At 46.4% G+C, this 17535-nt stretch overlaps 2 protein-coding genes across 2 annotated transcripts; both read left to right on the top strand.

Annotated features, from left to right (window-relative positions):
- Positions 1-42: 42 nt before the first annotated feature.
- noto (notochord homeobox) lies at positions 43-1570 on the top strand. The gene is made up of 3 exons (XM_061844473.1): positions 43-373; positions 465-649; positions 1331-1570. The coding sequence occupies exons 1-3, from the start codon at positions 79-81 to the stop codon at positions 1517-1519; spliced, it is 669 nt and encodes a 222-aa protein (XP_061700457.1). The 5' UTR covers positions 43-78; the 3' UTR covers positions 1520-1570.
- Positions 1571-9818: 8248 nt separating this feature from the next.
- On the top strand, positions 9819-16209 carry emx1 (empty spiracles homeobox 1). Its single transcript, XM_061843793.1, has 3 exons — positions 9819-10416; positions 11479-11663; positions 15866-16209. The coding sequence occupies exons 1-3, from the start codon at positions 9999-10001 to the stop codon at positions 16031-16033; spliced, it is 771 nt and encodes a 256-aa protein (XP_061699777.1). The 5' UTR covers positions 9819-9998; the 3' UTR covers positions 16034-16209.
- The last annotated feature ends 1326 nt before the right edge of the window (positions 16210-17535 follow it).

The raw sequence follows: 17535 nt of genomic DNA, 5'->3' as shown, positions 1-17535 counted from the left end.
TGACACCTCCGCGTTCCGGCCGTGTATAAAAGAAAGAGGAATCTTCCCCCCCCTTTTTTTTTTGTTGTTGTTGCAAACATGCAGATCCCGAGCAGCATCCCCGCGGCAGCTTTCCGATACGCGCTGCGTCCTCCGGCCCCCGCGCCCTCCTGCAAGCCCCCCGCCCGGGCTCCCGCCGCCGCTCCCGGCAAGTCGTTCACCATCGACGCGCTGCTCGCCAAGACCGACGACGACCGCGTCTCGGAGCGGCCGAGCCGGCCCCCTCCGCTGGGCGCCGCCCTGGCTTACTACGCGCCGGCCCCGTGCGGGGTGCTGCCCGCCGGCTACTTCTGCTGCGCGCCCGTCGCCTGCCGGGGGGGCTTCTACGCGCAAGGTATACCCCCGCGCAGGGCGCAGCGCTCCCTTCACGCTTGCGGCGGTTTTGTCAATGTTTTTGTTGTGTTTTTTTTTTTTTTTTTTCCCAGCGGCGGCTGCGGCGATGCCGGAGGTGCACGCGTTCAAATCCAAGGGCGGCAGGTCCAAGCGCATGCGCACCAGCTTCACCAGCGAGCAGCTGGCGAGCCTGGAGAAGGAGTTCGCCCGGCAGCACTACATGGTCGGCGCCGAGAGGTTCCTGCTGGCCTCCAGCCTGCACCTCACCGAAGCGCAGGTCGGTCGACGCCGCTAACTTTTGAGGCGCACTCCGAATACAATCGGCGTCGACCATGTGGGGGTCTTAATAAGCCCGCAAAAATGGACACTGCACTTGAATATTGCTAAAAGTCAATTCCGTTAATGCAAACCGGTTCAAAATGGGACAAAAACGTGCGTTTGAAAAAGAAACTGTTCTTGCAAAATTCTGCAGTTTGCGCCTTGAAATCGCCGCACCGCTAGAGGGCACCGGTGGACAACTTCCATTTGAGACAAACGCACTTACACAGGAAAACCACGGCACTAACTACTCCGATAGTCTCTCCCCCCCCCCCCCCTTTTTTTTTTTTTTTTCAATAGAACTGAAAAACTTTCCTCGAGTTCTCGGTATTGCGTCTCTTTCGTGTCCGAATGACCTTCACGAGCGCTTCCGTCCGACGCTGCAGTCGAAAGCACTCAAAACGTGAAAAGGAAACATTTGCTATTGACAAAAGAAGTAAAACGGACTTGCAGCCACGTGGGAATTTGCAAATTCCAAGCGCAAGTTAAAGATTCTTCCCTGAGAAAAGAGCCTGCGTAGTGACTTTAAAAATGCGTCGCAATTTCCTGCGCGGTCGGAAGACAAAAAAAAGTCTCCAAAGGCTTCCCTCAATTTGGCGAATTTGCCTGACGACGGGCGCGTTCCGTTGTTGTTTTCCAGGTGAAAGTTTGGTTCCAGAACCGACGCATCAAGTGGCGCAAGCAGAGTCTGGAGCAGCAGCAGGCCAAGCTGGCCAAGCTGGGCCTGGCCCCCGGCAGCCCGCCCCCCACCGGGGACCGCCGAGACCACCAAGAAGAAGAACTGGCAGACGTGGACGCGGACTCGGACCCAGTCCGGGCCTGCCGATAAGGCCTCCCTGTACATATCCGCCACGGATGGTGACGGACTATTCATATTTAACAGAAGTATAGTTATATATTTAATTTTTCTACATGCTTTGATGATTGTTCTTTTTTGTATATTTCAATAACATATTCAGAAATATATTTTATGCAATGAACTGCACTGGCTGATTGATTGGTTTTGATGACATCACATTACAAAAAAAATCAACGTGAAATTGACAAATCTTCATATTTTGAAGTGATACAAGAGGCAACAACAACATTTCACTATATACGTCCAAAAGTGGTCAATTTCATATTTTTGGCAGAACTCGGTTGGTCTGTTCCCATTTTGTCTGCTACTTTTATGAAATATTGATGAACTCGTGAACAATCAAAAATGGCGTCTGACTCTGCAGAAGGCAAACGATATTTGAAAATATCTTTTTTAAGTGACAATAGCAAAGTTGGCTACATTTGAGTAGGCTTGTTTTGTTGAAACGGTTTCTGAATCCTCGCAGACGGAAGATCGTGAGCCAGATGAATTTTCACCTTAAAGTCGGATTTAGTCCGCTCGTGTTATTGATGGTCTCGCTTGCGGCTCAAGAGACTTTGGGAAGACCATGTGACACCTTTGTTTTGAGTTTTGTTGAGGACCAAAAGTGAAAAAGAAAATAAATGACGCGATTCCCGATTATTGAATACAACAGTAAACGTGAAAATACTCACAAGGATGACACGGCCAAGACGCTAACGCTGAATGCGCCGCGTAGCAAATGGCCGACCGTGCCTTTTTCTTTTAACTTGGAAAAAAAAAAAATGAATTGCACTCCTATTCATTTAGAAGGGAAGAATTTCTTTTGAAGTGGTGAAAAAGAGCAAGATGATTTGAATATTTTACAATTGGCCAAACGCTCCGCGGTGTACCTATTAAAGTGAAGTGGGGCGGACGCACACTTGAACGGGTTCCAGCGGCGAGCGAGCGAGGCCTCCCGCGGCCCGGCAGAGACCGGTCGGCGTGTTAAGACGCCGGAGGACGTGGCGGACGGGCGCCGGCGGCCCACAAAGGCGACACGCGGGGAAGCTTTCGGTGCCGCTAATCTCGAGCAAGAAGAAAGAGCCGCCGCGCAGGAGGATCAAGGGGAATCGTTTCGGGCTCTCGGCTTACGCGAACGTGACAACAAACACTCTGAGCATCTCACACCGTGGTGGCGGCCCTCAGGGAGTTGTACTGGATACGCCGCAATTATCGCTGGCTGTGACTCTACTCAAGATCGTGGACATTTGACACAAGTCGCTCGGGTGCACTTCTGACCGACCGGCTACAGATGGACGCTCGCAGCCGCTTGACCGATTGAATCATCAACTCAGCACCTGTCGCTATGACTGCCCGACTGATCTGTAACAACAACGACATAAATGCCAGCCTGAGGTTTTCATTACCGACCGCTTAAGTAATGACCTCCGTAACCGACTTGCTATGGGACAGACTCGTACTTGTGACGACTAAGCGACTACTACTCTTCTACGACTAAACAAGTAACTCGGAGATGAAAGAATTTGGTGAGGAACTCAATAATTGGCCCGCTCGATAATGACTCTACTGGCGGTAAACTGCAAATGTATGAAATGTCGCAAAAAACCAACTCCAAACCAAAGTAAATCCCCGATGAAAACGAACTCTTTGGGTGAGTGACAAAGTCCTGACTGAGCGACTGAGGACGGCAGTCGCGACTGACTTCGCTCCCTTACGACAAACCAACAGCCGACGTCGCAACGAAGCAACCGGCAAACCGACTCAGTAACCAAGCGGCTGACTTCCCGATTCATCCATCCACGTTCTTAGCTGCTTATCCTCACAAGGGTCGCGCGAGTGCTGTCAACGGGCAGGATGCGGAGTACACCGTCAATCCCAGGGCACAGCCGCGCTCACAATCGCACCTTGGGGCAATTTAGAGTGTCCAATGAACGTCGCATGTTTTGGGGATGCGGGAGGAAACCGGAGTGCCCACCCGGAGAAAAGCCACGCAGGCACGGGGAGAGCATGCAAACGCCGCACAGGCGGGGCCAGGATCGAACCCGGGACCTCAGAACTGTGAGGCCAACGCTTTACCAGCTGCTCCACCGTGCCGCCCTTCCTGACGGAATCGTTTGCTTTTCACCGATTCAAAGGATCGACTGAGTCACGACCCGACTCTGCCGGCAAGCGACTTAGCGCAAGCCGGCGAGTTTAACTAACAGCAACTACGTCAAGTGGGATTTTCTCTCTGCGGGGAGGACGAGGAAGAGGAGGACGGCGGGGGGGGGGGGGGGGGGGGGGGTGGGGGGGGGGGGGGGGGGGCGAAAACAAGGCTTGAAGGCCATCTCGGCCGCGAGTCTGATCTGCTTTGCTCGCCGTGAGATGACGGCCGCCGACTCGGCGTCGGGCGTAATCCCATTTTGGGGAGTGGGGAGGGGGGGGGGCTGGGAAAACAAGTGCGGGAGATGAAGGGGATTTGTTGGGGGGGGGGGCCGCGCTCTAAATTGGCAGAGGCCACCTTAACGGTTGCAAAGCGACACAGTCGACTGCGCGAGCGCCTTCAAAATAAGAGCGGCAATCTCTTGTCCTGTCCTCCGACGTGACGTCATTTTCCATCTATTTTCTTTGCCGCTTATCCTCACGAGTTTCCCGGGGGGGGGTGTCGGAGCCTATCCCAGCTGTCAACGGGCAGGAGGCGGCGAACACCCTGAACTGGTTGCCAGCCAATCGCACACACAATCACACCTTGGGGCAATTTAAAGTGTCGAATTAATGTGGCGTGTTTTTGGGATGTGGGAGGAAACCGGAGTGCCCACCCGGAGAAAAGCCACCCAGGCAAAGGGAGAACATGCAAACTTCACACAGGCGGGTCCGGGATTGAACCCGAGACCTCAGAACTGTGAGGCCAACGCTTTACCATCTGATCCACCGTACCGCCATGACATAATTATATTTTCATTGTTAGATCAAGCAGAATTTTTTTTTTTTTTTTTTTTTTTGTGCCGGAACATTTTTACAGCGCCGCAGCGGTTTCTTGCTATTGTAAGTGATGGAAAAGAAGACAAAAGATGTGACCGGACGTCATCGCGTGCTTGTCAGACTTTAGAACGCTCAAAATATACATCGAATATTGTCGTTTTGTTTGAAAATAAACTGAAAACACACAAATGTAATCCAGCTTTCGTGAACTTCAAAGTTAAATATAACTGAACTGCGCTTGACCGGACTAAAGTCGTTGTCACGCCTTTAAGTCGGGATTATTTGTCATGCACCACAAGAGGGTGCCCACGCGCCGCTCAGAATCGCCGCTTGCTAAAAAGTCGACCCAAATATGCGATGGAGGTTGCGCAACAAGATGGACGCCGCGCACGCGCGAGCCGAGAAGGCGCGAAAGTTCTCACGCGACGTCCAAACGCCGCTTAGCATATTTTATGCTTCTCCTAATTGTCATTAGCTTTCATTACCGCGTTTGAAGTGGAAGCGGAAATCTTTTGTGACGGAGCACAATGGCGACCGCGCATGGGCACAGCCGGGGGTCGCGGGGGTGGGGGGGAGCACTTCCTGTCTGCATTCAGACTGGCAGGGGAAAGCGGACCAACAAAGAGGAACTATACGATGACCTCCGGCGTTCAGGGACGTAAAGAATGCGATCGCGATGCCGCCGCGATGACCACTGCGATACTGCGCGGACGTTTTCCCAGAGTGGCGAAAAGAGCGCCATCTTTCTGGCCCGCCGGGTCCTCCTCCTCCTCGGCGGGCTCGACGAGTTTTGGTGCAAAAGAAACGTTCGAACGGGACTTTTCAAATCAATCGAAAGCCTTTAATGGAGGCTGTGCCGACAACCAATTGACGAGTGCTTCCCCGCGAGGTGAAAGGGAAAAAAAAAGAAATAAATAAAATGGAAAAAAAAAAAACCCCCCAAAAAAAAAAAAAAATGTTTTTTAAATACATAAATAAATAAAATCGAATTGGCCCACCGTCCAGCCAATGTTTACAGTTCTCTGACTTTAAAAAAAAAAACTCCTTTTTTAAATTATCTGTACACCAGTTTGGTAATATTCAGTCATTAAAAAAAATGAAAAAGAAAAAAAAGACTTTAGACAAAACGACCTAAACATTTGTAACAGTAGAAATTGGAAATCAGCTGGTAAACCGTTGGCCTCACAGTTCTGAGGTCCCGGGTTCGATCCCGGACCCGCCTGTGTGGAGTTTGCATGTTCTCCCCGTGCCTGTGTGGCTTTTCTCCGGGTGGGCACTGCGATTTCCTCCCACATCCCCAAAACATGCAACATTAATTGGACACTCTAAATTGCCCCTAGGTGTGACTGTGAGTGCGGCTGTTTGTCTCGATGTGCCCTGCGATTGGCTGGCGACCGGTTCAGGGTGCGGCCCCGCCTCCTGCCCGATGACAGCCGGGATAGGCTAGAGCACTCCCTGTGACCCTCGTGAGGATAAGCGACAAAGAAAATGGATGGACGGATCACAAAGTGGACCGCAAATCTCCGCAGCTTCAGCCGATTTCAATGCGTCGCCCGAGTCCTCAGGTGGCGCACATTAGCGCCCGACACGCAGCACTAATGGCAAACAAAAGGGACAATTAGGTTATTAATGAAGGAAGCGTCTCGTCACGTGGGAATGACGTGTCGACGCGTCCGACCCAATCCGCAAAGTTAGGCCGCCGGACGGCTTTCATTTGAATTATGCAACGGCAACGAGAGATTTGGTGGCTTTGGGGGACTCACGCTGACGAAATGCAGCTGCAGCGCCACAATGAAGTGGATTCAAACGCACACAAAATATAACCCAATTAAATACTGGTCACCCTTTTATCTTAATTAGTACTAGTACTGAAAAAGAGTAGCCTCTTTTTATTTTAATTTTACGTATTTACAGTATTGGGGCGGGGCGGGGCGGGGAATGTAATCATATTAGATGTATTAATATACGTTCACTCAATACGCAGGAAAAAATAAATGAAGATGTGTATCTCAGTTTAACCAACAGATGGCAGCAAAAGACCAGAGAAGGAATAACCCCGCCCACCACGCCCCCCCCGTAATACAACAGAAAAAAAGGTTTCTAAAAGATTAAATGCAATAATAATAATATAATTTTAGAGTCAAATGTACTGTGCTTAAATGTAGTCAAGTGGATTAAAAATAATAATTAAAAAAAAGCTCAGGCCAAAGTAAGTAATATTGAAGCCAGTATTTTTTCACACACCAGCAGAGGGAGCCCACGTACCACACTGACAAGAAATTTCTTGGTCCTTCAGGAATTTTCGTTTCGTTAATTTAATATTTTGTCATGATTGTTCTGCTAGTAAATAAGTTGCGTTGTTTTTTTTTTTTTACAATTTGCGAGGCATGTATATTACAAATATTGTAGCATGAAATGAATGAAAAATGACCCAATGGTTTCAGTGACTACTTTGAAACAGGAAGCATCTTTTGACAGTACGTTTAGTCGCCACAGGGGGCAACATTTCTCTCTCGGTGTCGTTACTTTGCATGAGGAATGACAAAAATACTTTGAACATTTCTTCAACTCAACTGACTTAGTTATACAAATGATATTTGTTTAAGATAAGAATATTTTCTTAAGTTCGCTGAGTTCAAGTGTTCCCAAATATTAATAATAAGATCTCCAACTATTGATTTGCAAAATGTGGTACATCTTGGCTACAGGGTTAGAAAATAAAATATTAATATTGTACTTCAGCAATCTGATTAAGGAATATTAATAGTAAAAAAAAAAAGTGAAATAACAAAAGAAAAAAAAATACGATGTCAAATAGGTACGCGGGATCATATTGTTGGTGTTATTTCATACAAATCTGGTATCGATCGCAGCTTTTGAATGTAAATGAGCTCGGTTGCAGCTGCATTCATTAACACCATTGTTCATTTCTTTAACACAAAATATTAATAATCATCACACATTTTATTATTTATATCAAGCACGTGGAAGGTGTCAAATCGTAATGTCGCGTCAACAAATTTGATGAGGCTTGACAACACATTGTGAGCGTGCATTTTCTACTTTGTAAAATATCAAAATATTGACCTCGAGGTTTTTTTCCCCTGATCATAATAATTTGTGCAAGCGAAAGTGTCAGCCATTACGAGATTTTTTGCTTCCGTTAAACATAAAACAAAGTACAGCAACGATAAATCCACCATCTATCCAAAACGCCATAGATGGGCTAACAAAAGTAGCACCATCTTGTTACCCTTTATAGGATGAAGCGATCAACACATCAGGTGCAGCAATACATGTAGACAGACAACATAACGGGCATATATTCTTTATCATCTGCAAAAATGACTAAAATGACCGCAGTTCTTGGTGTCACATAGTTGTTTTCCTTGCGTATTACAATTGGGCTTAAAGGTTTACATAACATTGCATCATTTGGGAAATCTTGGCAAATGCAATGACGACCAAATCGAGACAATTTTGCAATTTTTTTCTCATTATGTTATGCAACTATTGCAGTTTTCCCAAAATGACAGAATTTAATTTAAAATCCTTTTCAAAAAACGGTTGATCACTCTGTTTTTCTTGAAAAAATTGTACACATCTTACACATTCTGTCAGTGTGTGTAAAGTCTTGAGCAGAATCGTATATGAATATAAATGATACTGCCCCCTGGTGGCCACGCAACAGGAGGATGACCATATCAACGGGCCTTGAAGTATGAAATCATGACGCACAAACTGTTCTTTGTGTTCTTTTACTCCCCAACCCCAACACAATATTGCTTATAAAATATGTGGTATAAATACAATATGGCATCGCGCCTTGAAAATTCCGGGCTGAAGTTTTTCTGGAACTTTCTGTTCTTGGAACTAAAAACGCACTCGGGTCCTTCTCAATCTGTTCTCAAGTCCACAAATGTGTTGTTTTTGCTTAAAAACCCTATTTGGAAAGGAAAGGGTCCAACATTTCCACTGAGCTTTTTAGAACCCCCCCCCCCCCCCCTCAGCGCCACCACGTCGTCACAACATCCGGAACCGCGACGCAAACGTTTCTGCCGGGAGTGGACCGCAAGGTGTCCCTAATCAGGTGTCCGGCGAGCAGCGCAAAGGAGCGCTCGGGTGCGCCCGTGCGCGCGCACGAGCACGCCGCCATGAACCCGCAGCGGTGATGCGCATGAGCGCGCGCGCCTGGCCGCGGGGCGTTCGCGCACTACGATCAAAACAAACAAACAAACAAAAAAAAAGTTAATTGAATGAGAAAATGTTCGATTCCTGCACAAGTGGCAAATGGCAGCGATGGTTATCTGCGCTGGTGACGTCACCGCCGGAAACGCAATCTGCTCCGATGGCGCCTTTAGGAGCCTTTCAACCTCTAAACGCCTCATCAACAACTTTTTTTTTTTTTTGACGCTAATCATTTTCTATTGCGACTCGCTGCACATTCCCAAGTCGATTATTAACCTGCACTTCGGCGTTTTCTCCCCTCTCCCTCCCCCTTTTCCTTTTTCTCCTTTTGTTTCCACGACCCAAATCCTTCTCAAGGTGGAGGACACGTTCAAAACCTCGCCAAGGGTTTCCTTTTTTGAAATAGAAATTAAATACTAATGTAGCGAGACTATAACGATGAATTGATTTATTCTAAAAACAAACAAACAAACAAAAAAAACGGAGGAATGGAGGCCCATTATCGTCACTCGTTGTTGTAGTTAAAAATTATACATACTTAAAATGATACCATACGTAATTCCAGATTCTTAAATATAATACAAAAGAGACGAATTATATTTTTTAAAATTAAAAATGGCATGTTTATCAATTTTATATATAAAAAAAAACATCCGGACACGACGAATACATGTTCAATGGACAAAACCAATAAAAATCCAAAAACCACCCCCCCAAAAAATATTCGAAACTGCATTTTATTGTCTTGAACTATTTCAAAACAATAAGAATAAAGGTAACTGCAATCGGAATATAGCTTGCTAAAAAGGTTAGGTTAGGGTTCTATGATGATGAGTTATTCCAGTGTGTTTTTAGATGAATAAAAAACAACAAACCTGTGAGTGAACATGAAAAAAAAAGAAAATTATGACAACCTTCATATTTGAGCTCATTTTGGAGCATTCGCGGACGTCGATATGCATAAAAGGGACATTTGCAGAAAAAAAAAGATTGTTCCTATTGGTTTGATTGGCAGGTGCTGTGGTCCAATCAGGGACCGTGAGGGGGCTAGTGGGGGGCGGGGGGGGGGCTCCCCTCTCTCACGTGTGCAGCTTTGCGTAAAGGGGAAAAAAAAAAGCGTCAAGGAGGACTTGCAGCACTGTTGACTTTTCAAGGAACATCTCCGGGCTGCGCCACAAAAGAAAAGATCGACATGCGCATCTAAAAGGCCATTTAGAGAGAGAGAAAATAAACAAAAACAACAACAAAAGCAAAAAAAAAACAAAAAAATTACAAAAAGAATAAGAGGGGGAAATTCCGGGTGGCTCCCCGTTCGGAGATGTTCGCCCCCGCAGGCAAGCGCTGCTTCACTATCGAGTCTCTGGTGGCCAAGGAGAACCCGCTGGCCGGGACCGGGCCCGACGAACCCGTCCGGCCCGCGGCGCTCAGCTACAGCGGCCCGACCGCGGACGCCCTGATGGGCGGCTACCAGGCGGCGGCGGCTGCGGCGGCGGCCGCGGCGGCGGCGGCCGCCCGCTCGCTCTACCCGAACCCGGCCGAGCTGGTGTTCCCCGAGACGGTGAGCGGCCACCCGTCGCTGGGCGTGGACCCCCATCACGCCCACCACCCGCACCAGCAGCACAGCCACAACCACAGCCAGCAGCACGCGCACTTCTTCGGCTCCGCGCAACACCGAGAGCCGCTCAACTTTTACCCCTGGGTCCTACGGAACCGCTTCTTCGGACACAGGTTTCAAGGTAGGCCGGCGACAATAAAACTAAAAATAGAATAATAATAATAACCCCCCCCCCCCCAAAAAAAGTCATTAAAGACAAAAAAAAAAAAAGGCCGTGAATTAATTGCGCTCATGATTTTCAACTTCCAAATATGATTCCATCAATTTTGTGTGTACTTTATCAACCCCCTTAATTTGTTTTCTAAACGGGCACAAGTTACTAATTATATAGTATAAAAATAAATGTAGGCTGCTTTTATACTTGAATTAAATGGAATATTCAACCATCCAAAACGGCGTAAACACAATATACAATTATGGATGTACAAGTAAGAATAAATGCGTTCATTAGTAAGACAGTTGCCTATTGCAAGTAGAAAAAAAAAAACGTTTCAATAATTCTTCCCCGACAAAACTGATGATTTTCATATTTTTTTAGATGCGTGTTTTATGCCTATAAGTGCAACTCAACGTTCGGAATACGTTTTTTAAGTGCAATTTTAAGAAAATCATATTCACTAAGAATTGTGATTATTGAAAAAATACAAAGGCACAGAAAAAGAGTCTCACACTGCTATTTGACACCCCTTAAAATAACACTCCCATTCAAAAGGTAAACATTTCAAATAATATTACTTTTTTGTTTTAAATAAATAATTGATGACTGCAACATATGAAAATCCGAACGGCACGCAAAAAGATTCATTTGGAATCCGAAAATAAAAACCTTGCTCAACAACTATGGAACGCAATCAGGTCTTTTTCCTGCAGCTTTGACACCTTAACATTAAATAAAACGCGACTCTTAATTATCGATCGGCATCAGATTTTGTCTCTTGCTAATTTAGAATATCTAAATGATGTCGAAGCAACAATATCAAACGAGTCATTCTGACGAGCGAAATTAAATCAACAGATTGGAATTCTGCTTTGTATGTAAGTCCGCGTGGCCTTTTTGCAACTTTATTGGTCAACATGAAATAATTACGATTTTCCCGAGCATGCAAAAGACAAGCAGCCCCCGCCCCCCAAACTTCCAATCGTGCGTGTGTCCGCGGCTCACCTCCAAACCGGACGTCCGCAGGTCACGACGTCTCCCAGGACGGCCTCCTCCTCCACGGCCCGTTCGCCCGCAAGCCCAAGCGGATCCGGACCGCCTTCTCGCCGTCGCAGCTGCTGCGTCTGGAGCGAGCCTTCGACAAGAACCATTACGTGGTGGGCGCAGAACGCAAGCAGCTGGCCGCCGGACTCAGCTTGTCCGAGACGCAGGTGAGTCACTGACGAGAACAAAATTTAAAAAAAAAATTGCTCTCCTTTGAGACATGAGCCATCAGAACCGACAACAAGACGCGCAAAAGTATAGATAAAAAAATATAGAAAAAGTTCGTCTTCTTCAATATCGCCATAATTGGGGAAAATGGCGGCCACTCGTACCGGAAGTAAGTTATTTTTTCTGCTCTCTGATTGGTTGAAAAAAAAGGAAGTGACAAATGACAACAAAATCACAGCGGACCTTAGCTAGCTATATGTGGGGTTAGCCAAAATTTGTAATTGACGCTTGTTACAATTGCTCTGCACCCCCCCCCCCAAAAAAAAGGGGCTCCATTCGGCCATAATCCATCAGAACCGACAACAAGCCGCGCAATGCTACCATATATGCCCTTGAGTTTCGAAAAAGTCTGTCTTCTTCAATATCGCTGTAAATAGGGAAAATGGCGCCATTCGTACCGGAAGCGGTTTATTTTCTCTGCCGTCTGATTGGTTGAAAACAAGAAAGTGACAAATGACAACAAAATCCCAGTGCCAAAATTCGTAAATAATTGACACTTGTTAAATTGCTCTGCACCCCCCACCCCAAAACAAAATAAGCAAAGGATCAGGCTGGAAAAAAAAAATGAATAGGCGGGGGGGGGGGTCTCAGAAAAATGTGCGGGATGTTCCAACCAAAATAAAAGCAAAAGTTGTATTTTCAAACTTGCCATTTCTTCTCCTGCCTTGCCAGCCGGTGTAGAAAATATCAGTGCTGAAATAGAATACAGGCAAATATTTACTTTATGGCGCATGCTGCCAAAATCTTCTCTGGGCTGTACCTTGACCACTATTGTGTTAAAAGTATATTTTTATTAATAGCCAACAACAACTACTACTGACGTCAGTCGTATTTTATAACACCTTTGTGGATAATTTGTACTTTTTATTCAGCTGCAGTGATTCATCCAGTGAGGAATATTCAATAAATTAAGTAAAACAAACAAAAACAAAATGAGTAACTTTTGAAATTTAAACTCATACTTAAAAATAAAAACATTTACTTGGAGGGAGAACTATTCATTTAACAATGCAACTTTATTGTTGTGGTCATGTTTTTATAAAGGTGTGCAAAATATGGCCCGTGGGCTACATGCAGCCCGCTCCTTGATTTGATCCGGCCCGCTAAACATTTCCATAATTCAGAGTCCTGTTATATTCGTTGCACAAAGTTTTAAGTTTTTCCATTAACTAGGTTCATTTAAATGTATTTATTCATGTTTTTTTGTCGGTGAATTAATCCTCGATGAATATTGGGACAAATGAAAGAAACATCAAAACATCGATGGGGAAGAATCGGAAGAATTTGCAAGGCGTCGCTATGGCATCAAGCGGTCACAGCAGACTTGTTATCGCTCGTGGTAATGAGCCGTTTAGACCCTCGGCTTGCACGAGTCCAAAATAGCCTGCAACATATTTAACGCTGTTATTGGATCAGCGTTTATGTGTGTGTGTGTGTGTGTTGTGTGTGTGTGTGTGCGGATGAGGCCGAACGGCCAATTAAAAAGAAAGCTGTCCAGTCAGCGCTTTGCATGAAGGAATGGAAGACTTGAAGATTAAGAATCATTTGCTTTATTGTTCATTTTTGTATACTGCCCGAGATCATAAAAACAATCACGCAGATACGCAGCAGGGATGCTTACTTTACATGAACATGTAAAAATCCACTGAGCGTCTCTTCCTTATTTTATTACATTTTTTTTTTTTAAACGTGACCAGTTGGGAACCTTGTTATTGAGTAACGGCAGAAGACATTTTACCATATTGGAGAAAATATTCATGAATGCAAATAATATGCAAAATGATGAGACACACTTTAAAAACAAACGAGTAGATTTTAATTACATTCACTTAAATATTATGCAAATAAAATAAATAAAAAAAGGTTCTCAAATCAAATTTTCCAAGGCTGCAATTAACAATTATGTTTGATCCATATATGTTTTTTTTTGTTTTTTTTTTTCCTTTCTCAATTTAATCAGCTTCTTTAAAAAATTCCATGAATGACTCCAGAAACAGGACATAACTTCAAATTGAAGTGACCTGATTAGGGTTCCCTCACCGATCCGGTTTGTGACGTGTCAGAAATTGGCAAAAATGCTCATCGTATTTTTTCAAGGAAAGAGCGCACGTTTGCAAATGTCTTGGTTGGGGGGGACAAAACAAGAAAAGTCTTGACAACAGAAATTGGAGAAGAGAACATTTGCTCCATTTTTGAGAATTTTAAGTCAAACAAGCGCTCTAAGACGATTGATCGATCATGAAAATAGTTGTGGAGGAATTTGACAAATGATTCATTGTTGATTGATTAATTCATTAATTGTTGCACCTGTAAGGTATTGCATTCAATATTTGTTTCAATATGATGAAAGCTCGCATGGAACTGAATGTTCCCATAGCCTCGGACATGTGCTCACGCCATAGTGTTGTGCGGAGAAAACTGACGTGCTCGCCCCACAATGTTGTGTGCAAATACTGTGATTTTAGATCTTTACATATTTTTGCTCCAGAATATTTTGTGCGTAAATGTTCCTTTCGAAGCTCAGCCACTCCGCGACGTCGTGTCCATCCGTCGTTTCGCACGTCAATCCGCGATGTTGCGTTGTGGGCATGGACGTTCATATTCCGGTCGAGTGCCACGTGGTCGAGTTACGATGTTGCATTGAACGGACAGACGTGCGGTAACTCCGCAACGTTGTGTGCATATACTGTGTTTTGAGATTTTTAAATATTGTTGCTCCACAATATTTTGTGCGTAAATGTTCCTTCCGAAGCCGCCACACAGCGTGGCCACTCCGCGATGTCGTGTCCATCCGTCGTTTCGCACGTCGATCCGCGGTGTTGCGTTGTGCGCGTGGACGTTCATATTCCGGTAGAGTCACGATGTTGCGTGGAATTGAAAGACGTGCGGTAACTCCGCAACGTTGTGTGCATATACTGTGTTTTGAGATTTTTAAATATTGTTGCTCCACAATATTTTGTGCGTAAATGTTCCTTCCGAAGCCGCCACACAGCGTGGCCACTCCGCGATGTCGTGTCCATCCGTCGTTTCGCACGTCGATCCGCGGTGTTGCGTTGTGCGCGTGGACGTTCATATTCCGGTAGAGTCACGATGTTGCGTGGAATTGAAAGACGTGCGGTAACTCCGCAACGTTGTGTGCATATACTGTGTTTTGAGATTTTTAAATATTGTTGCTCCACAATATTTTGTGCGTAAATGTTCCTTCCGAAGCCGCCACACAGCGTGGCCACTCCGCGATGTCGTGTCCATCCGTCGTTTCGCACGTCGATCCGCGGTGTTGCGTTGTGCGCGTGGACGTTCATATTCCGGTAGAGTCACGATGTTGCGTGGAATTGAAAGACGTGCGGTAACTCCGTAACGTTGTGTGCATATACTGTGTTTTGAGATTTTTAAATATTGTTGCTCCACAATATTTGGTGCGTAAATGTTCCTTCCGAAGCCGCCACGCAGCGTGCCCACTCCGCGATGTCGTGTCCATCCGTCGTTTCGCACGTCAATCCGTGATGTTGCGTTGTGGGCATGGACGTTCATATTCCGGTCGAGTGCCACGTGGTCGAGTTACGATGTTGCATTGAACGGACAGACGTGCGGTAACTCCGCAACGTTGTGTGCATATACTGTGTTTTGAGATTTTTAAATATTGTTGCTCCACAATATTTTGTGCGTAAATGTTCCTTCCGAAGCCGCCACACAGCGTGGCCACTCCGCGATGTCGTGTCCATCCGTCGTTTCGCACGTCGAGCCGCGGTGTTGCGTTGTGCGCGTGGACGTTCATATTGCGGTAGAGTCACGATGTTGCGTGGAATTGAAAGACGTGCGGTAACTCCGCAACGTTGTGTGCATATACTGTGTTTTGAGATTTTTAAATATTGTTGCTCCACAATATTTGGTGCGTAAATGTTCCTTCCGAAGCCGCCACGCAGCGTGGCCACTCCGCGATGTCGTGTCCATCCGTCGTTTCGCACGTCGAGCCGCGGTGTTGCGTTGTGCGCGTGGACGTTCATGTTCCGGTCGAGCGCCACGTGGGCGATCCACGACGTTGCGTGGAACGGACAGACGTGCGGTAACTCCGCAATGGTGTGTACACGGCGTAGCCAGTCGTCTCGCTGAAGCAAGTGCGCGTCTCCTCGTGTGCGTCCAGGTGAAGGTGTGGTTCCAGAACCGGCGGACCAAGTACAAGCGCCAGAAGCTGGAGGAGGACGGGCCGGACGCGCAGCAGAAGAAGAAGGGCAACCACCACATCAACAGGTGGCGCGTGGCCACCAAGCAGACCGGCTCCGAGGACATTGACGTCACCTCCGAGGACTAAAAACAAACAAAAAAACCACCGCTGCCTGCCTCACGAGGACCAACAACGTTATTTATGATGTCACATGAAGTATGAAGTATAACGTCCGACGAACGGGACTGAGACGGACGCCCCTCCTTGTGTTCTCGTGCTGTTGTTTCATTAAAGCTGCCGTGGAGGTCGTCGGCCTCAGTTCACTTTTGATCCCAGTCAAGGCGGACCAATCACGCCGGTGCCTCGACTTAAGGCTCCTGTTCGTTCCGCGACCGCGCTCGCGACTCAAATCGCTCGTCACATCAAAGCAACTTTCCCTTTGAAATCAATTTGAGCGCTGATAATCCGTTCCAGCCCCCGCCAAACACCAACATTTTTTGTAATGTGCTTTTTTTTCAGTGAATCTTTTGTTTTGGCGTGCTTTTCTTCACTTTTACCGGCGAGGGAGGCAAGACTTTGCCGACCTCGCTGCAGTTAGCGGAGTGAAACAAAGCAAAATAAAAGCAAATGCATTGCAAGGAACAGGTTAGGTTTACATAATGCAGCGGTTTTATGATAAAATGACGTGTCTCTTGTAATCTTATGATTTGTCAGAGAATGAAACAGTTGCAGAATTCAAATCCCCCCCTCCACATTCTTGTAAAACGTAAGCTAGCTTGTAAGCTAATGCGCCGCTGTGTGGTGTAGATTCTAACGAGGTCCCGACACAATATGATTTTTTTTTTGGCTCCAAAATATGTAGTTGTACACTCCGGTTTCCCTTAATGGAAAATGTTTCATAGTAAGGGTTCCCGTCGTGGCCGCTAAAGTTGTCGGAGTTTTGCCGCGACACGAGGCGCAGCCAGGTCGTGGCGCTTTCCGAGTCTGACGGCGGCAGACAAAACGGCGCGAAGGCGTCAGGAAGTGGCCTCCCGCGGCTGCTTGTCGATTTAGACAAACGTGTCAGGAATGTCGCCGGGCAGTTGCGCAGGTGTCAGGTGCGTTACCCGAGTCGCGGGGCGCGCACCAAACAGACGCGGAGCGAAAGTAGCCGGCCATTGTGCGGCGAAGGCCTCGGTAATCACCTGTCAAAGGAAACGGAAGGAATCTGTCGCTAATGACCGCGGGGCTTTAGCGATGAGCCGTGATGTGTGACCTTGATGTCTTGTTTTGTAAACCAAGAGCAGTCGGAGTAAAATGGTGGGGGCGGGGGCGGGGGTATGAAAACACCTCGGCTCCTCTCCGTTTTTGGACAAAAGAGCACAAAACGTGTTGTTGTGAAGAAGTGTTTTGCTTTTCAGGACAATCACGTTTCCTCTGCTGGATAAACAACACCGCAGGTGCTTTCTTCCACTGACTTATCCCTCCGCGATTTTGGCCCGATTTATAACAAAATATTTTCTCAACACATTTAACTCCTTGTAGTTTTACACAATCCTTGATTCGAAAATTGGTACCCGAAGGCGCTGAAACGAAAAGTCTGGCAAGTTTGATTTTTCTTTTTTGGCATGGTTTCCCCGTAATGCGACGGATCAATCAGAACCCTCCAA

This window comes from Syngnathoides biaculeatus, chromosome 15 (assembly GCF_019802595.1).
Source record: "Syngnathoides biaculeatus isolate LvHL_M chromosome 15, ASM1980259v1, whole genome shotgun sequence".
Taxonomy (NCBI): Eukaryota; Metazoa; Chordata; class Actinopteri; order Syngnathiformes; family Syngnathidae; genus Syngnathoides; species Syngnathoides biaculeatus.
The sequence above is the reverse complement of the archived record's forward strand: the minus strand, read 5'-3'. Positions and strand labels throughout refer to the sequence as shown.